This window comes from Asterias amurensis, chromosome 4 (genome assembly GCF_032118995.1).
Source record: "Asterias amurensis chromosome 4, ASM3211899v1".
NCBI classification, from domain to species: domain Eukaryota; kingdom Metazoa; phylum Echinodermata; class Asteroidea; order Forcipulatida; family Asteriidae; genus Asterias; species Asterias amurensis.
The window spans coordinates 6,768,566-6,788,697 of record NC_092651.1 but is presented as its reverse complement, the minus strand read 5'-3'; the positions used below and the strand labels follow the sequence as shown (position 1 = coordinate 6,788,697).

Here is a 20,132-nt window from a genome sequence, read left to right as displayed (position 1 = left end):
GAGGGTATGTGTTTAGCTTTTGCCAAGTGACACGATTTTTTGTTGGTACTGCATGCTATTCACCGTGCGTGCAAGTTCCTATGTGACCATCCGCCCATTATACAACAGCCGCAGTGCATGCGTGCAGTCTGCTCCGTGGCCGTATTTCTATAATAATACGTAGGCAGACCCACATCTTACAACCCATTTGGTCACTAAAAGGTGCATAGTTAAATAAAAATAGCAGCAATAGCTTTTGTAAAAACCACTAGGCGTTCAACATGTTCAAGTTTCAATGTACGTATGTGTGTAAAATCGTGTCTAAATTTGTTTTGACGTGCCATGTTCCCAGACGTAATGTACGGGGGCCCGACTACAAATTTTCTCTCCAAATATCGCGCCTTGAAATACGTCACGAACAGCGCCCTCTCGGGTCGGGGCCTACTCGTAAACTTGTAAATACAATCAAAACTAAGATTGTTAAACCTTAGTTAATTTTTTATTCACATTCCTCTCATAAAAACACATATTTTAGTGACAAAAGCTTTATTTAAAAAAAAATACCACTTCCAGGTGACTTTAAGAAAATTAATTTGATGAAGTTGCCAATTTTCCTACCCAGTCACTCTTGGAGGTACAACCTCAATCTGGACAAGTGCACGTATACATGTGTTATACGAAAACATCAGCAGTGAGTTTGGATTAGGAGATTTAATTCGCACATGGTTTAATATTTAGATAGTATGCGGATAGTTTGTCTACCTGATAATGTGTAGTTAACTTATAGTGAAAACCAACTGATCCTGTTGAAGCATTTTAGTAGAAATTCATGTGGGTGTAGTTGTGTGATTTATTTTGATTGTACAAATTGGTTTGCCTTCAAAAGCTGAATCAGATTTTCTTGACTCACAATGGCCATACCAGAGGCTGATCTCGTGACGCTCGTGGTGGCAGGGCTGATCGAGGCACTTCGGGAAGCCAAAGAATGTCATTCAGTAGCCCTTGAAGTTGAGCAAAATCTATGGTAGGCCTAGACAACTGAGAGATCCGACCATTATTGAATGGCTTGAAGATGCAGAGGTTCAGGCTAGAGTGGTTGTTCACCACCTTGAGGCAGTTGCTTGTGATGAGATCAAGTGCCACAATGAGGATATTACAGATGATTATGAAGCGCTAACAAAACTCCATCGGCGCCGATTTGGGGCAGAGGAGTCAGTACAAGCCCTTCAGAAGGCCCTCTTTGAATGACGGCAAAGGGTAGAGGAGTCCTCATGGACTTCTCACGCTCCCTTCTAAGGATATGCACAACCAAATTCAAGAAGTTGCGACAGAAGCCGAGAAACTGAATCTGAAGAGTCATAGGGATAGGGTCCTATTTCCCACCTTCAGCAGCAGCACTCGGAAGCAGCATGCGTTTCCATTCATGCATCGCATTGCTTGCTTGGTTTGTTTACGCTATAAACTCACTATGGGTCACGTAACTGCATGTGTCTATCATGCTCTGATTTTATAATTGTTGTGTTTACAAATTGTTTTATGTACTTAATCACATCTACTGTCTAATTTCAGACAGTACTAGTCTTGTAATGATTGCAGTTGCTGATGTTTTTCTTAACAATATTGTTCATCTCTCTTAATTTGAGAACATATACCTAAATATTTATTTTACTATCTCCAGAACTCCTGCTGCAATGCCAGCAAACAAGTGGTCTCTCTTCAGAATGAGGTGTCCACTTTTAAGAAAGAGCAGAAGGCCCTTGTGAGGACTTTGGCCCCATTGAATGTAAGAAATGTTTACCTAAAGACATCAAACCAACATTTAAAAAACATTTATTTGTGAAAGCTGAAGACAAGAAAATGTAAACTAATGTTATCACCTGAATATTTTTTACTTAAACATTTCAGCCTGAAATGGGCCACTGCCTGGTTGTGATCTTCCTTGAATCTACATTTATTTTGTCACCTAAAATTACAGGATATGCACTTTATTGGTTACATTTTGATTTTCTTTTTTGTTTTCGTGTGTAAAGCTTTGCCATCTTTGCTAAAGAGGGTACAGCAACCCATCCTCAAAGCATACCAGCCCTCTTTGCCCGACCTGAACTCTCCACCAACAGTGACTTCAGTGTGTCCGTCACCAACAGTAGCATCACCAAAAGTGGCATCACCAACAGTGGCATCACCAAAACTAAAGGCAAGCATTTCAGGTCCGGACTGAAACCCTGTGACCGCTGATTGTTTTGTTTAGAGACTGTCTGTTTACCATAAGTTGCTTTTTGTAATTTCCAAATAAACAATCAAGTATTAAAATTTTAAAAAGTTGTCTGAAATTGTATTTTAGGTCCTTGGAAAATAGCATCTTCAACTTTTATCACCAAACTTAAGTCTTTACATAGGTTAGTACTGTCTTCAAAATGTACATTATGTAAATTTGTGCTCAGCTCATGCTTTCAAGAAAACAATGACTAATGTTTTCCATTTCAAAAGTTTTTTTGTGCAAGTCCACTGTCCATGGTTAAAACTTTAAATGTTAAACAACTGTACTTTTGTTATTTATTTTTTGTACAATTTAGATGGAAAAGTCAATCGTGACGCACGAAATGATTTTGCGCTGCAACACCCGTGACCCCCAAAAGTTCACGAATGATTTGCTGTCGTGTTTGTTTACTGATGACTTATACATGGCAAATCATTCCTTAACTGGCAGCAAGGGGGTCACTCAAGACGAAACGAAAAAGAAGACTGCTGCCCTGGAGGCAGAAGTAGTTAATGCTATTGTAAGGATGTGTTCCCACTATTTTATCTCTAGAGTACAATTCCCAAAATAGTCGTTTACACTTCAACAGGTGGCCCATATCCTCTGTCAGCCCATGTCCAGTGTTAGCCCCCCCTCACATTCCTGACCACCCACCCTTACCCCCCCCCTGTTGACCATTACATCATCCCACTTCTAGGTAATGATGTACCCAATCCTATATTATTTCTGTGTGACAGCATTTCTAAATTTAGAGTTCCCCCACCACCAAAATCCTATATAACCTCTGCCTAACATTCACTCTGGGCCTCGACTACTCCTTCAACTTTCTCTATACAAGAGACTCGCCTCTCCATAACCTACGAGCTAGGTCCAGCACCTCTGTAACAATTGTACCGCTATAAGTCAACTTGAAAATAAACCAAGACCAGACCCAGTCAATTGTTTCATGTGTATTCTTCAGTCGTCGTCACTCTATATACTCCAGTCCGCTCGCAACACGCTTCTTCTTCAGTTCTAATTAACCAGTCTTGTCATAATCACATAAAAAATCTCTGCGTTACACTATTATAAAAAAAAAAAAAGAAACTTGAAATTCAACCTTGATCTTGCAAAGAATTTCAAGATTACTTGGGGAATATTAAAGATCGAGAGTGAAAAAAAGCAAAAACAATGAAGTGATGCAAACGTGTTTTGCATGTTCCAAATACGACAATACATTCACATGTTAGTCTTAACTAAAGAAGGCATTGTAATACTTCATGCAGAGTGACACAAAATTGAATGGCCCCACAAAAAAATCCCATAAATCACATGTTATTTACAACATGAGTGAGTTCACTGCCAAATCATAATTGCCTCTGCCAGTTGAAATTTGATTAGTTGAAATCCAATCACACAGGGTTGTGTTACGATCCAAAAAACTCCAAACTATCCGTGAATATAAATCACTCAAAAAGCCTGAATTTCCTCAGATGCAACAAAGAAATCAAACAAGGTGACACTGATGTATAAGAACACAGAAACAAAGCGATTTAATGATAAACCTATCAACCACTTCAGTTACCGATTCGGTTTAACAAATATACAATGATTGATTAAATCAAGTGTACATTAAAAATGGTTCTTATACAAAATAAGTATCTTACGGGCTAATACGTCGAAGATAAAGCGACAGAAGATACGGTGGCGAGGAACACATACACTGGCTCTCAAACGATCAGCTCCAGGGGCGATAAATTAGTTCTTTGCCGATGTGACTATGAGCTATCACGGGGTAAACTCACTCCGATAAAATGTCCAGAAGAAGACGAAACAACAACGGGTACACAATCTGACACCCGCCACAAAGTATGGGGAAAAGGCCCCAAAATACCTAACTGTAGATTAAGTTCGAAAATGTCTTTTCCGGAATCTAATAAAGCTCTTTAACTGCACTCGGTCTAACGCGAACTCTATCACAAGCTCCTCCAACGAGTTGAATCACAATCACAGAAGTCGTAGCTTCAACCAGTCTTGCGTCTTTGTGTACTATCGAAAATAGTTCAGCCCGTATTTAAAGGATTTGTGTGTAGTTTTCTAGAAAGTACTACACTAGATCATTCTAGATCCTTTATAACAGATAAGCGCCGCCCACAATAGGTCAACGGACTTACACACATAGAATGATTGACAGCGTGTGCACATGCATTACGTAGGGTCTCATAACAGTTGTTACTACGGTAGTAATGTAGGAGTCGATTGTTGTTGGAATTTCCAGCCAATTACAGTTCTCTGTAATAGTTGATGGTGCCCAACCCTACTCTGGCTAACAATACTATTATCTCTGAATTAATCATCCCCTAATTAATTGTCAATCCCCTTTGAAAATGCACTGAGAACAGTTGGAGATGTAATTTTGTGCTGTGACAAAGTGAATATTGCACTAAGTATTCCTTTGTTTTCTCTCCAATTCTTAAAATAGAAAGTGTCCGTTCCCGCTTCATGGATCGGAGACCGAGTGACATCAAAATGTATATCCGGGCCAAGCTAAATAACGTTTCCAACCGCTTGAAGAAGCAAACGGCAAACATGTAGATGGTGAATATTGTTTGTCTTTTTTTTTTTTCTTTTTCTAATTGCAAGGCTAACAGCCACAACTATATTGTAACTTTGAGTACTTTTGCAATTCTTTCTTCTTCTCCAATATACAGACTAGAATACTTCACAGTTTACTTAGACCAATAGAAGAAGAACAAAATCTGGTTATTTCAAACCAAAGATTTCAACTACTTGTAATTATTATGGTTTCCAGCAAAATGTGAACATCGGATTTGACGAATTTTAACGATGTGTATTCGTAAAAGCATTTTAAGCAGTTGAGATTATTGCAGAACAAAAATTTACACTGTTTGACATTATGTTGTTGTTTTTTAATATCGGATTTGATTAGACGTTTTATGATGTTTTTGAAAGCTTTTTAAGTAGCCGAGGTTTTTTTCAAATAAATGACTAAAATTCAGTCGTTATTTTTTGCTCTCTGGGAAATGTCCGACGGTCGGTTATCACATTAACAAAAACTCACGTTATTTCATAAGAGTGGACGATAGACAGTTTTGTAATTAAAATTAACTGAAGATCATAAGTTTTCAAAACAGAAGGATTGTAATGATAAGATCTTCTTAAAACCAATGATACATAAAACTGGTACTAAAAAACCCTGTCCCATTGTATCATTAATAATTGTTGGCTCTTTAGTCTACAGTTTTGTTGTCAGCATTATGAAATGCTTTCCGTTATGTTGGGACAATCATGCATGGGGTCTGTGAATTGAAACATTTAAACTGTAAACTGTAAACTATAAATGTCGCTAATATTGCTGTAAAAAATACTTTAAAAATGTAGTTGATCTGTATTATTATGGTGCTTTTATAACACTTACATCATAAATATAATACAATTAAAATGCACTAAAATCGCTTTCACGATGAGACTTCGGTTTTAATACGCTTGCACTACAAAAACACTACGGTAAGGTCCTCCACCCAAAACTAGTTTTCCTATATTAATAGTGTATTGAAACTGAATTATTGAAACAGTTTTATTGTAATAAAACTTCGTGATCACTTCAGAAAAAAGACTATAACAAGTGTGACAAACTACAACAAAAAATATTTAAAATACAATAAAACTGGGGTCACACTGTAGTTATACTATATTATAACTACAGTAAATAACGTGATGGTCAAGGGAAAACATTGAAGAAAAAAAAGTAATTATAAAGTTTAATTGAAGTTTATTGTAGTTTAAGCATATTAAACCTATGGCAAACGGCCAAAAGACTACATTGTAACTATAATGAAACTACAGTTAAACTTCATTAGGAAGTATGTCAAACTTGAATTAAAACTGTAATAATAATGTACATTTAATGTACTAAAAATATGTTACAGGTGTGTACCACCCGAAGAAACCAGACAAAATCCGTGTTGTTTTTTATTGTTCTGCTCAGTACAAGGGAGTTTCCCTCAATGACCACTTGATGCAAGGTCCTGATTTGATGAACGGCTTGGTGGGCATCTTGTGTAGATTCCGCCAGGAAGAAGTAGCCATCATGACTGACATCAAAGGAATGTTCCATCAGTTCTTCGTATCCGAAGATAACCGAGATCTCCTTCGATTCCTGTGGTGGAAAGATGGTGACCCAAATAACAAGGTTGTAGACTACCGGATGAAAGTTCATCTGTTTGGTGCAGTCAGTTCCCCTGGTTGTGCAAACTTTGGTCTCAAGCGAGCAGCCGATGATGGTGAAGAAGAATTTGGGCAGCAGTCTGCCAACTTCATCAGAAACGACTTCTATGTTGACGACGGCCTGAAGTCAGTAGCCACAGTGAAGGAAGCAATCGACCTGATCCAAGCCAGCAAAAGTCTATGTGCAAGTGCAGGGTTGAAGCTGCACAAAATTCTGTCCAATAAGAAGGAAGTGCTTGAATCTGTTCCCGCTGATGAAAGAACAACTGGAGTTAAAGATCTTGATCTTCATGTAGATCCACTCCCTCTAGAGCGAGTACTTGGAGTCACATGGTGCGTTGAAAGCGACACTTTCCAGTTCCGTATAGAATTACGAGATCGCCCCTTCACTCGTCGTGGTATTCTTTCAACAGTCAGCTCGATCTACGACCCCAATGGCTATGTAGCACCCGTGACATTGAAGGGTAAGCAGATTCTTCAGCAGATGTGCCGTGATAAGCTTGGATGGGATAACCCAATCCCAGAGAGTCTTCGTCCGCAGTGGGAGAAATGGCGTCTTGAGTGTGTTCACATTGAACAGTTGAAGATACAACGATCCTTCAAGCCAGAAAACTTTGGTAGTATCATGGATGCCGAACTTCATCACTTCTCCAATGCTAGCGAGGAAGGATACGGCCAATGTTCCTATCTCCGTCTTGTGAATGAAACTGGAAACGTTCATTGCTCCTTCGTCATGGGAAAAGCAAGGGTGACCCCACTGAAGCATGTGGCCATCCCAAGACTGGAATTGGCTGCAGCAACCATGTCTGCAAAAACAGGTGAGTTTTTTACGAGCCGAGCTTTCTTATCAGAACATGAAGGAGTTCTTCTGGACTGATAGCAAAATTGTTCTGGGATATGTGACCAATGAATCCAAGAGGTTCCACGTGTATGTTGAACCCCGTGTACAGCAAATTCGCAACGCAACCGACCCAAGTTCCTGGCAGTACGTTGACACACAATGCAATCCTGCCGATGAAGCTTCCCGTGGTTTGACTGCTGAACAGTTGGTGAATAAATCTACTTGGTTGACTGGACCGGAGTTTCTTCATCAAGGCGGTGCCCACAAAAGCCCACAAGTAGAAATGCCAAAGCTCGATGAGACAGATACCGAGGTGAAGAAAGCTGTAGTCTACGCGACCCGTGTTTTGGATGCAATCAACAAATTCCCTGACCATTTGGAGAAGTCACGTTTTAATCGGTTCTCCAGTTGGCATCGTGCAAAGAAGGCTGTTGCTATATGTCTGAAGTTCAAGACGAGGCTTCACCAAAGAAATTCCCAAGGTGTGTCTAAGGTGGTTGACATTCATCCATCACCGAGAGTAATCATCCAGGTGTCTGAGATGAAGAAAGCAGAGATAGAAATTCTCAAGAAAGTCCAGTATGAGCACTTCAAGAATGAAGTTGAAATTCTCCAACAACTCGAAACAAGAGGAGAGTTCACAACGAGAGAGTTAGCTCGGAAACGTAACCTGAGTCTCAAAGCGACTAGTTCTCTCTTCAGACTTGACCCATTCCTTGACGATGCTGGTTTGATTCGAGTAGGTGGACGGATTGAAAGAGCCAATGTGTCATCAGAGTTGAAACATCCAGTCATCTTGCCTCGCAAAGATCACATCACTGAGTTAGTGATAAGGCATCACCATGAGAAAGTGCATCACATGGGTAGATGTACTACACACAACGAGATGCGCCAGAGAGGGTACTGGGTAATCGGCGGATCAGCAGCAGTTTCAAACTATATCGCTTCATGTGTAACATGTCGAAAGCTCCGTAGACCTATGCAGAAGCAGAAAATGGCTGAGTTACCAGAGGACCGACTTCAACCTGCGCCCCCGTTTTCGTACTGTGCTGTGGACTATTTTGGTCCATTCTACATAAGGGAGAGACGAAGCGAAGTGAAACGCTGGGGTGCACTGTTTACCTGTATGGCGTCCCGAAGTGTCCATCTAGAAACAGCGAATTCCCTTACTGCTAGCTCCTTCATCAACGCCCTGAGCAGATTTCAAAGCCGAAGAGGGCCCATCCGTCAGTTGCGCTGTGATCAAGGAACTACCTTAGTCGGTGCCCGTAATGAATTGAAGAATGCACTAGCAGACATGGACCAAAACAGAGTAAGAGAGTACCTATTGGAGTCTGACTGTGAATGGATCCCCTTCAAAATGAACACTCCGCACTCGAGCCACATGGGTGGTGTATGGGAGCGGCAGATAGGCACGGTACGTAGTATACTTTTATCTCTTTTCCTGAAGTCTGGAAGTCAGCTGGACGATGAAGCCTTCCGAACCCTTATGATCGAGATAGAATGCATGATTAACTCAAGGCCTCTCACGACTGCCAATCTGTGTTCTCCAGACGCCCCCGAACCGCTAACTCCAAATCACTTGCTAACCATGAAGCCCAAGGTTGTACTGCCCCCGCCCGGGAGATTCCAGAAGGAAGACGTGTACTCGCACAAGTGGTGGAAAAGAGTCCAGTATCTGGCCAACGAATTCTGGGTGAGATGGAGGAAAGAGTTTTTGCACAACCTACAGGAACGCAAGAAGTGGACCAAGCCCGAGCGGAACATCCAGAAAGGAGACGTTGTCATATCCAAGGAGACCGACACAACCCGTAACCAGTGGCCCCTTGCTCGAGTGATCGATACTTATCCTAGTAAAGACGACAAGGTGAGGACCGTCAAGCTGTTGATGGCAGATGGTGAACGAGACAGCCAAGGAAGGCGTAAGCGCCCTCCATATATCCTCGATAGACCAATTCACAAGTTGGTACTCTTGGTTCCTACCCAGGACAAATGTCTACTTCAGAAGACCAGATACGTCCCCGACGAAGAGCCAACACGGACCACTACCTTGACTAAGTGAACTGTTTACCGTAAGATTGATTGATAAGCCATGGCTTAAAAATTTCCTTACTGATGCTGCGCTAAGTGTATAACTGATGCTGCGCACAGTTGAGGAGCCATGTCACTGCAGCAGTTTGTGCAGTGAGTTTCGCTTATTCATGTGTGTTACCTTTAAGTTGTAATTAATATGTACCTATTTTGCAGTGCATGACCTTTCAGCCAAGTAGCCTAGTGACAGTGCATTAAGGTCATCCTGTGTATGCTAATGAGGTCAACGTCCCCCATAGCCCCACACCAGAGTACATGTGTGGGTTATGTTACATGCAGTACATGCAGCCCATGCTTGCCCCCACAGCATTCCATTGTGCAGCTTTTTTACATTACATGTGGTTGTTTTAACATGATAGTTCCAGCTTTTCAAAAGTATTTCTCAAGTTCTCTATAATTTCATCCAGTGTAGAAAGCCCAATTTGGTAAGCATATTTTTCTCTTTATATTCTGCAACAGTTTGACTTACAGTTTACAAGGCAAAATCAGAGTTTTTAGACAAAGTTTTGCATTCTGTTTGAACACTTTATTATGATCTTGTTCTTGACAAAGTTTACATTTGTACACATTTCTATTGTTACAGTTTACAAGGCAAAATCAGAGTTTTTAGACAAAGTTTTGCATTCTGTTTGAACACTTTATTATGATCTTGTTCTTGACAAAGTTTACATTTGTACACATTTCTATTGTTAAATGCCAGTTCATGTATTTCCACGTATCTTATTATTGTTTATGTTTGGCATTAAATTTCAGATTGTATCTTGACCATTGCAACACAAGCTTCAGTTTGACAAGTGTCTTCATTTGCTTCAGTTATAAGTTGTTTGGTTATGAATATTCAATCCTTTGGACTCTAGAGACTTTAAAAGTATGACGAAACTCCTTGGTGTTTAAGTAAATGCCAAGGCAGCCACAGGCAAGTGTCTGCATTTAAGGAACAAAATATATACAAGTTAAACCTGGGGGTGTGAAAAGAAAAATCCTACATGAGATTGAAAATGAAAAGAAGCAAAAAAGGAAGATTGCAAAAGACCATGCTAAAAAGGTCAGTAAAAAAGTCAAAAAATGCAAAAAAATGCAAAAAAATGACAGAGGATTATACAGAACATAATGAACTGTATCAGTGATGTTGTTCAGACCTATGCTTTGTTTATAGATAAGGATGAGCTTGTCACAAAAGTAAAGGTAATAATTCATCTTAAAAACACTTTGTCAGAATGGTTGCAGTAAACCATTGTGTTGTAGAGAAAATACAAGACGACTTCCACATTGAATTGTTGGAACTAAAATGCAACAATCACCCTCTTGATTGCTTTGCACACAAGTAGGAGCAATCTCAAGAAATATGATACAGAACATAACAAGGTCGCCTATCAAGCCAAGCTACCAAACCAACCTGCCAAAACCTGCAAAGACATTCCTACTCCAACTGAAGAGTCTTTCATGACCCCATCATCAAACAAGGTTTTTCCCTGGTCCCAAACCAGCCTGTGTTGTATTACTATGTGCAAACATCCCTTGTGTACAATCTCAATCCCAAATAGCCTATGAAGATCACGATTCTACACACTTGCTTACAGTGCCTTTATTGAAAAGGAAATTGTAGTGTTCATGCATCGTATTACTTTGTTACAGGGGCTCCATACTTTATGTTAAGGTCAGAGGTCAAGTAAATAAACAAAGGTGTTCTATCATGCAACAAAAGTACTGGTGTTGGTCACTGCATTAATACTCATATTCATCGATCATCATCCAGGCTTAAACATTACAATTGGCGACGAGGATGGGATATTCACATTCAGATCTATGAAGCAGTCTGCTACTGAACCAGTGAGTGACTTTCACACACGATTGCAAGAACAAGCACAAAAGTGTGATTTTCACAAATGCCTCGCAATTTTCTGCTCACTCGATCCTAGGTAAACAAGTTGTCTTTGCAAGCGAGTTCCCAAAAGCGGTATTTATTAGAGAAATTCCATTTTATTTATCATTAATTATTTGTTTCAAAGTCTTCCTCTTTCGATTTAAATAGGCAAACTTTGAGATGAGACAATAGGTATGACCACAAAAATATTTTTATGATCTTCAATATGCGCATCACATATTTCTAGAGAAGGCTGTGCAAAAAAAGTTGAACCAGAACGCACTCTCAACGTTTTCAAAAAGCGGAGTAACTATAGAATACAGGTACACTCGGAGCTCTATCTGCGTCTCCGCGGAGTCGCGGTCACGTACGTTTTAAGTAACTTGGTCATAGCATGGAGGAAGAAAATAGCTTGTCGTACTATACTACTTGATTGTATTGAGTGCGATTGATGAATACAACAGATAAAATGTTAGGGTCGTAGGGAGTCAAAGTGTGACGTGAGTGGTGAGGTAGGTGAAGCAGACAATAGAGGGCGTTTTAGGAAGACGTGCATTTGATGCAATCGTGAAGACGGGGAAGCTGAAGGCTGAAGGCGTGGAGGCGCGGAGTCACGGTGTTCACAATGGCCGATAGAGGGCGTCTTTAGGAAGACGAGCATATGATGCAATCCTGAAGACGGGGAACGTGGAGGCGCGGAGGCGCGGAGTCGCGGTGTTAGCAATGGCCGATAGAGGGCATTTTTAGCAAAACGAGCATATATGATGCAATCGTGAAGACGGGGAAGGTGGAGGCGCGGAGGCACTGAGTCGCGGTGTTGGCAATGGCCGATAGAGGGCGTTTTTAGGAAGACGGGCATATGATGCAATCGTAAAGGCTTCTTTCCCCTGGTGAAATAATCCTCTAGTGGGGCGAAGTGTATTATGGCTATAATAATAATTGTACGGAATTCGGGCTTTCTTTCCCTTTTTTTTAAATAATCCTCTAATGGGGTCAAGTGTATGAGAGCAATATTAATAGTTGTACGGAATTCGGGCTTTCTGTCCCTTTTTCAAATAATCCTCTACACTCAGAAAAAGAATGGTAAAAAAAAAGTTATGTTAAATGTGTTAAGTAAAAAAATACTTAACCTAAGTAAAAATTAATGAAAAATTTAAACAAATGTTTGTGTAAATAAAAAACTGCTCAAATAGTTAGTAAAACTAAAAGTTTACATAACTTAGCAACTTTAAACACATATTATGCAAATTTTACTGAACTGATTGTAAAAGTTTACATGGTGTTTAGTAAACCACAATGTTTTACTCAAGTATTGTGCAAAATACGCAGCGTGTGACTTGTCTGCTGGGGTCGCGCTCTGCAGTACAACAGTGTAACCGCACACACAACGAAATGGATCTCATGAAGGAAAAACCTCTTGAGTGGAACTTCCCTCATTTAGTTGAGACGTTTGAAGGTTAGTACTATAACAGATTGCTGTTTTGATGTTATCATCTGTAGTGATAGACTATACACAACTCGTTAGCACAGATAAAGGGGCAGTTGAACGTCATACTTTGACTGACAAAACTTTTGAACAGTGACTTGAATAATCACAAATACATACGTAGGTCTGATCAAATGGTCCCCGTATTGTGCACACAATACAAGTACAGCATGCATCGTTGGAGACAATTGTACACATGTACATGTGCACTGTGTCAAAGCACCACCACTGCATACAGCCACGGTACATCAGGCCAATGGTTGGGCTAACTTTAATCTCTCATTTGTTCAGAAGCACAATCAAATAACTTTTCAACACTTTGTCTTTACAAGATACTGACAAATGATACAATTGACTTAAAATGCAAATTCTGGGAGAGGGGAATCGCACAAACACATCTACCCTTTGTTTATTTTAAAGTCCCAGCTGAACGAGGCGATAAACCAGCGGGAATTATATTTATTCTTGTTCATAAAGTGTTTGTTTGTCATTAAATTGTTTTTTTTTGAAATTTTTGCACTTCTGAATTTTTCGTAATAATCAATCAAAAATTTAGGCGCGAATCTGATGATTTAAAAAAACTTAAAACACTTCTGCCGTTGGCGGCGCACTCCATGATTTTGATATGGTAACGTCATGTGTGGGAGTTAGCCCAGGTAAACAAATCACCACACGCTGCTAACGTACCTCCATGATTTGTGTATTTAACGTGTCTCGCGCCGCAGCTAAATAATTCTGGATTTACAAAAGTATCTACTGTAGGCAAAATGCCTGCATCTTGTGTCGTCGGTGGGTGTACGAGAACTATTTCGAAGAATCCAGAGATACATTTTTTCAGGTTCCCAAAGAATCCTTCAACCAGCAAAGAATGGGTGCATTTTGTGCGTAACACTCGGTCGGATTTCAAACAGACCAAAATAAATGGTCAATGATTTGCAGTGCACACTTTACAGAAGACTGCCTGGATGACTCTACGATGCTACAAAGCAGCATATGGGGATCACACGTAACTTCAAGCTGAAGCCAGGCTCTGTGCCAAGCCTGAAGGCCCCAACCATACCTCCGCTGTCGGCTGCGGACGATAGCCATGAAAGAGTTAGTGTTGACGCCGATGTGACACGGCCGACAAAGCATTCTGGTGCAGCCTTCAAGAAACGCCAGAGAAGCCGGGTAGGGATGATTTGTATTAGACAGTTTCCATTTAATAGTATGACCAATCACTTGGTGGTAATTAGATTGTTAATTTATAAGGATTGAGCAAAGCATGGTTCTTATTATTCCTCCATGATTGGAGGTAGTAACCGACCAGCATGAACAGTGCAAGTGTAACACGGAAAACGATACAGTCAGAAAAAAACGATGAATACAACTAATAAAACATACTAACTGGCTTTAGGAAACCGGGTCTATACAGCAGAGTAAACACTTTATATTTTAGGCATGACTTTGACATGATAAAAATGAAAACTAATGAAAGAAAGCTTGAACACCTGTGCTCCTTGTATGCTGCTCTGACTAAATACATTGCGTTGGACATACCAAAAACATACCAAAGACTTTAAGAAATAACAAACTACAGGGGTGCTAAAAAAGGTTCAAGGAGAATGTAAACAGGAAAGGGCAATTAACTTGAATCATGAATGAACTATCATTTATCTCCCCCCTTTTTTTTGGGGGGGGGGGTGGGGGTGGTGCAAGCATTGTTTTTCCTTTTGCGTATTTTATGTTTTGGTTTAAAATAATACTCTTGTGATTTACATATACATGTATGTAATTACTCCTGGTGAATGAACTAGAGTATTGCAGAATATCAATAATGCTTAATACTAGCAATTTTTTTTTTTTATTAAAACAAAATTGAACAAAATCTTCATGTACTTTCCTTTTATAGATTTTGCAAGAAGCACTTGACGAATATAACTTGAAGTATGGTGATACCTCCAGTGTCGGACCAGAACATTCCAGTGTGCAAGAGGTAACCCTCCTAAGATTTGCTTTAAATAAGAAAGCAACTATTTATTCTGTCACTGATTTTTTTGTAATGTAATGTGCTCATTTTCAGGAAAACAAAAATGGTCCAAACAATGTGGGCCAAGACTGACTATTTCCATTTTTATTTAAGAGGATTTACCAGGGGGTTGGAAATGGTCACAGAGACTGTGCCTCATCATCCAGATGCGCCTTCCAGTGAGCCTGATGGTGACAATGCAACAAGTGCAACTACTACAACCACAACAATGGTAAGTAGTATTCATTGTGCATGTTTTGGTGAAAAATTGAAACCATCTCTTTTGATACATTATCTTAATGGATAAGGGACCATATATAATGCATCAATATACCCCCATGCTAGTCTAGCAATGTATTCTATGGCAAGACTTGCCCAATCAATACCTTGATAAGAGAGGAATGGTAACTTTTTTATCAATCAAGAATAGCGTTTTAGTCATTATTATTATAACTATATATTTGGCATAATAGCACGTAAAAAAAAAAAAAAACCAAAAACAAAAGTCAGGGACATGCCTGGAATTAAATAAGTTTGCCAACAAACTGTAGCCTGAAGGCCTTCAATTTAAATATCCCTGTCATGTACATGTATAACAAAATCTATATTTATTTTACAATATTATGTCTATAAAGACATGAAGAACATTGATGAACAGCGCAGAATCTTAACATGTTAACCTGAATGCAAGTGTCATGAAAGGTCAAATCATGGGGTAGAAATGGAGTCACAAAAGATAACATAGGCTAATTTTGAGTACAGTTGAGGAGTACTCCCATGCTGGTGTGGAAACCCCTTAAGCACGAGTAACACCTTGTTAAAAATATATGTATTTATTTCTTAGCGGTGGTCTTAACTTTATCTTTGACATTATTTAATTTTATTTCATCAGGGGATTGATCAGTCAACTCAAACAGTTTCAAGATGGCGTTGTGCCATACATCACATTGCCAGTAGCCAAATAAACATCTTTCCAAGGGAAGCCCATCGCACATCAGTGAGGTCTAAACGGACACAAACTAAGCCCAAGATGTTTCACCCAGTTAATAAAGGTAAATGTGCTCAACAAACTTAACAATTTTCAGATTTGTATGTCCGGTGTCCTCATGCAGTTGAGATATTAGGCAAAATGCTAATGTGGGGTACTTGGCAGACCCCCATCCCCTTGTATGAATCACAACTTGGGCTCAAGTTATTAGTATTTTTCTACAAAAACAAAAGTACCTATTTATTGGTAGCTGAAAAAGAATAAACCAAACTATTATGATGTGCATTTGCAAACATTGTCTACGTCTGTTATTGTGTATCCTTTATAATATTATTTTACTAGGTATTCAAGCAAAGCGACTGCTGAAGTGTAACAACAAGTTCACTGAATGTTCCCTCGTAAAGGGGAAGCCGTTGACAAAGTTGCAACCTTCAACACATACCGCAACTATTCAACCAGCAGCAAAACCTGCTACATTGCCCGAGGAACCCGTGTTCGATGATCATATTGCAGAGTCTGTTAGTGAAAGTGACTATGTGCCTTCAAGCATTGACAGTGACGATACAAACCCAAGGTAAATTAAAACACAGAAATAGTTTTCATCAAAATTTATTCTATACATTTGGGAAATATTAATGAAAATCCAGCTTAATTTTTTTTTAATGACATCAAAGCATAATTGATTGAAATTACAAGATCTACATTGTATCTTTTAAAGCTGGATTGGACAAGTCACATCTATGATCTAGGTGTCTGCGTAACAGAAGGATGATGTTCGAATAACATGTTGCTTAAAAAGTATATTAGTTTTGGTTTTTACCCATATACCGATGTGTGTTAGTGCTGTGAAAAAATATCACAGGCATGTTACTCGGGTGGGATTCGAACCCATGACCCTTCCAATTTTAGAGCAGTGTCTTAACTAGACTACCGAGGTTGCCCCGAGGCTAGAAAACATAAGAATCAAACTGCCTCTAGCTACCGGGCAACCTCTGTAGTCTAGTTGGTAATAAAGACATGTACTACTCTAGAATTGCAAGGGTCGTGGGTTCAAATCGCACCTGAGTAACATGCCTGTGATATTTTTTCACACACAGGAAAGTACAGAGTATACAGTGCTAACGAACATCGGTGTATGAGTAAAAACCAACGTTAATATGTTGCTTATATTCAACTCATTGATTCATTCACACATAGATATCTCTCTGTTTCTCGCCCACAGTTCTGATGGTCAAGAGATTAGATATGACGTCTTAGAGGATTCAAAGTATATTGTGTTTGGGTCCAGTCTGCTACAACTGTTCCAGAAATGCCACAAATGTGACACTGTGGCTAAGGTCAAGATCACTCGTCCTAACTCTGGTACCCTCATTGAAGTGCAACAAATTTGTAGGAAGCGTGGCTGCTGTCAGATAAAGAAATGGAGGAGTCAGCCTTATATAGGGAACATCGCAGCAGGTAACCTTCTTTCTGCTGCTGTCTTGACGTCAGGATGTAGTCCTAAGAAATTCCTGCGGGCCTTGACATCCTTGAACATTGCCACCATTTCTTATGCATCCTTCTTCAATCATCAAAAATGGTGAGTTTATTTTTTTTTTTTACATTGAAGCATGTTTTTTAAATCCAAAATCTGCATGAGTTGCACTTTGATATGGTAGAGTTTCATTTTTTGTTGATGAGCAATATCTTACCAGTGTGAAGAGTTTTGTTATTAATTTAATTTTCTGAAGAGAGTTGTCGTAACATCCAGAGTTTTTTTAAAGTGAAGTACTAGAGATTCCTTAGATTTACAAATAAGTTCATGTTAAGGTGATTTTTGTAATTTTTATGCATTCATGAAATAAAACAAATGAATATACATACACTGAAGAAACATTTTTTTTAATATTTGAAAAGTAGCCAATCATTATACCAATTTGTAAGGTTTCCTCAAACAAATCACCCTGTTCATGTGTATCAGATTTTGTTTATTCTAAGGATATTTTATGCAAATGAATTTAATCTTAACATTTATCAAAATATTTTCAAAGATACATTTGTATTTGTCTTGGCATGTAACCAAATCATAGGTTCCTGCAGCCTGCCATTAGCCATGTACTGGGTCGCTGCCTCCACACTAGACAGGGATAAAGAACTAATGCTTGCCAAATTTGACAGTGTTCACAACCATCTGTTAAACGTACACACTCATGATAACGCCATTTTCCCAATTTGCAAGGAATGGTGCGTATCCAAGTTGATTTGTGGGCAACTGCAGTGAAACATTCACTGCGAAAACAACCATGTGGCATCAAACTTTGCTTCGCGTTCCCATTTGGAGAATCATGTCTCATTGTTGGATTTTATAGAGTGCATATTTTAATATTTATTAATTTCAGACTACGTCAAGAGAATAATAAAAAAGGCCGTTCTTCTGTGTCAACATAGAGACAAGACTTCCAGGCAGATGTACCCTCAACTTGTCTGCAATCCTGGGCCAATATCGAGTACACTGACCAGACCCAATAAAGACACTGCGGTACAATCATTTGTTTCAAGGTTTAACAAAATAACACAACCAGTTGCAAGAGCTGCCCCCATGCAGCAGGAATTAGCCACTGCATCATTTCAAGCCACACCGGGAGTGGTAGCAGATACACAAGTCAAGAAGAGTACGAAGAGAAAGAAAGGAAATGGGGAAGGTACTGATGTGCCACAAAGCACAACACGAGGGAAGAGAACGAAGAAAACCAAGTCAACTGAACAAGCTCCAAAATAACTTTTGGACACAGAAAACCTGGAAAAACTTTGGACATAATTGTTACTGTTTCTTCCAGCACCCATCGCGCTGTGTGCATACAATATAGGCCTATCTGCAAGTACATATGTATAGCCTAATGTACTGACGGTGATGAATGTAATACTTTCCACAGTGTGTATTCTCCTCAATACATTGTGTATCGCAGTATTTTTACATAATACATGTACTGTAGGGGGGGGGGGGGGGTTGATTTTATGGGGGAGCGGGGATCAGATCTAGGAGGACCACAGAAGGAGTTCCTCCGCCTTGCACTGAAAGAGGTGTATGAGAGACTTACCCATGGTCCAGCTACTTCCAGATCCGTTCTGTCTACAGAACTAGGAGAAGGATACCTCAACCGGAAAGTTTTTTTTTGTGGCAGGAGTTTTAATAGGTTAGTTCACTTAAACTGTAAAATGCGTGTTATGTTCATCTTTGACAGAGATTAGCCTGCAGTATAAGTATACAAGCAATTTAAAATTTAATTATGATAAACATATCGGCTTAGGCCCTATGTGAGTGAAACATTTTTCACATTAAAAATTATACAAGGTAACTTCCAGGATGCAGTTGTCATAACTATAATAATTATAACGTACTTGTAATGACGCAAATAAAAACCTGTACAAAAAAGGACAAATTAAAACATTGTCAAATAATGTAAAAAAAAACACTAATCAAAAATGGACACCGATACAAGGCTTGTACTATAATCACATACAACATAAAGTGCATTTTCTCTTGTGGATTTGCCCTCTCACTCTTTTAGAGTGATTACTTGACTAAAACATTCCCTTTAAAGGCAGTGGACACTATTGGTAATTACTCAAAATAATTATCAGCATAAAACCTTACTTGGTATCGAGTAAGGGGGAGAGGTTGATATTGTAAGGATTTATTCCCACTATTTTAGCCCCCCCTCACATTCCTGACCACCCACCCTCAGTGTCAGGTTTTAAAAATTCCCCTTGTTGGCATAATTTTGAACCTGCGCATTATATTTCAAACAATGGAAAACTATTGCTGTATGCTGCCATCCACTGATCTACGAAGTTTCCAATTCTGTAGTTTTTTACTCAGTTGAAAGAACAACACAAATTTTTTACTTTTCTGTATAGGAATTGTCACTAAAAAGGTAAAACACAAAAGAACAACTGTGTCGCCTTTTACAATTGAAGATGCTAAAATGTTAGAGCTGTATAATATTTTCACTCGACTCAGAATAACTGCAGACATTTTTTATTTTAGTGCCTAAGTTTATGATGATAAAGAATATCTAATACTTTATGAAAATTGAACCACATGCTTTCAGGAAAAATACAAAAGCACAATCACCTTTGTTATCTATTAAATAATAAACAAATATTTTAATGCACATAACAAGGAACATTCATCAATGAGTGAAAGCCCCAAGAAGAAGTTGTTTCAGCATTTACATTTTAACAAGTATGAATGGAGTTGAACATAATAGGCCTATGGTAAAAAAATGTATAGTTGAAATACCCCAGTAATTGATTCATTACAAATAATGTACACCAAAGGGTTGATTTTAGCCTTGCTCAAGGCAGTCGAATTATTCACTCCGAAAAAAGACCGCCGCTGTATAAAAACC

General features: G+C 39.1%; 2 protein-coding genes across 3 annotated transcripts in view; one reads left to right on the top strand and one right to left on the bottom strand.

The window, feature by feature from the left end:
- Positions 1–20,132, bottom strand: part of LOC139936329 (uncharacterized) — a 101,144-nt gene that overhangs the window by 49,744 nt on the left and 31,268 nt on the right. The window lies entirely within an intron of this gene.
- LOC139936332 (uncharacterized) lies at positions 12,608–18,680 on the top strand. Of its 2 annotated transcripts, none has more exons than XM_071931130.1 (7): positions 12,608–12,715; positions 14,637–14,720; positions 14,868–14,985; positions 15,646–15,805; positions 16,084–16,315; positions 16,964–17,320; positions 18,120–18,680. In XM_071931130.1, coding segments are annotated over exons 2-7 (915 nt in total). In that variant the 5' UTR covers positions 12,608–12,715; positions 14,637–14,673; the 3' UTR covers positions 18,121–18,680. The 2 variants fall into 2 exon arrangements, with proteins under 2 accessions (XP_071787231.1, XP_071787230.1); XM_071931129.1 differs by lacking the exon at positions 12,608–12,715 and adding an exon at positions 13,496–13,915.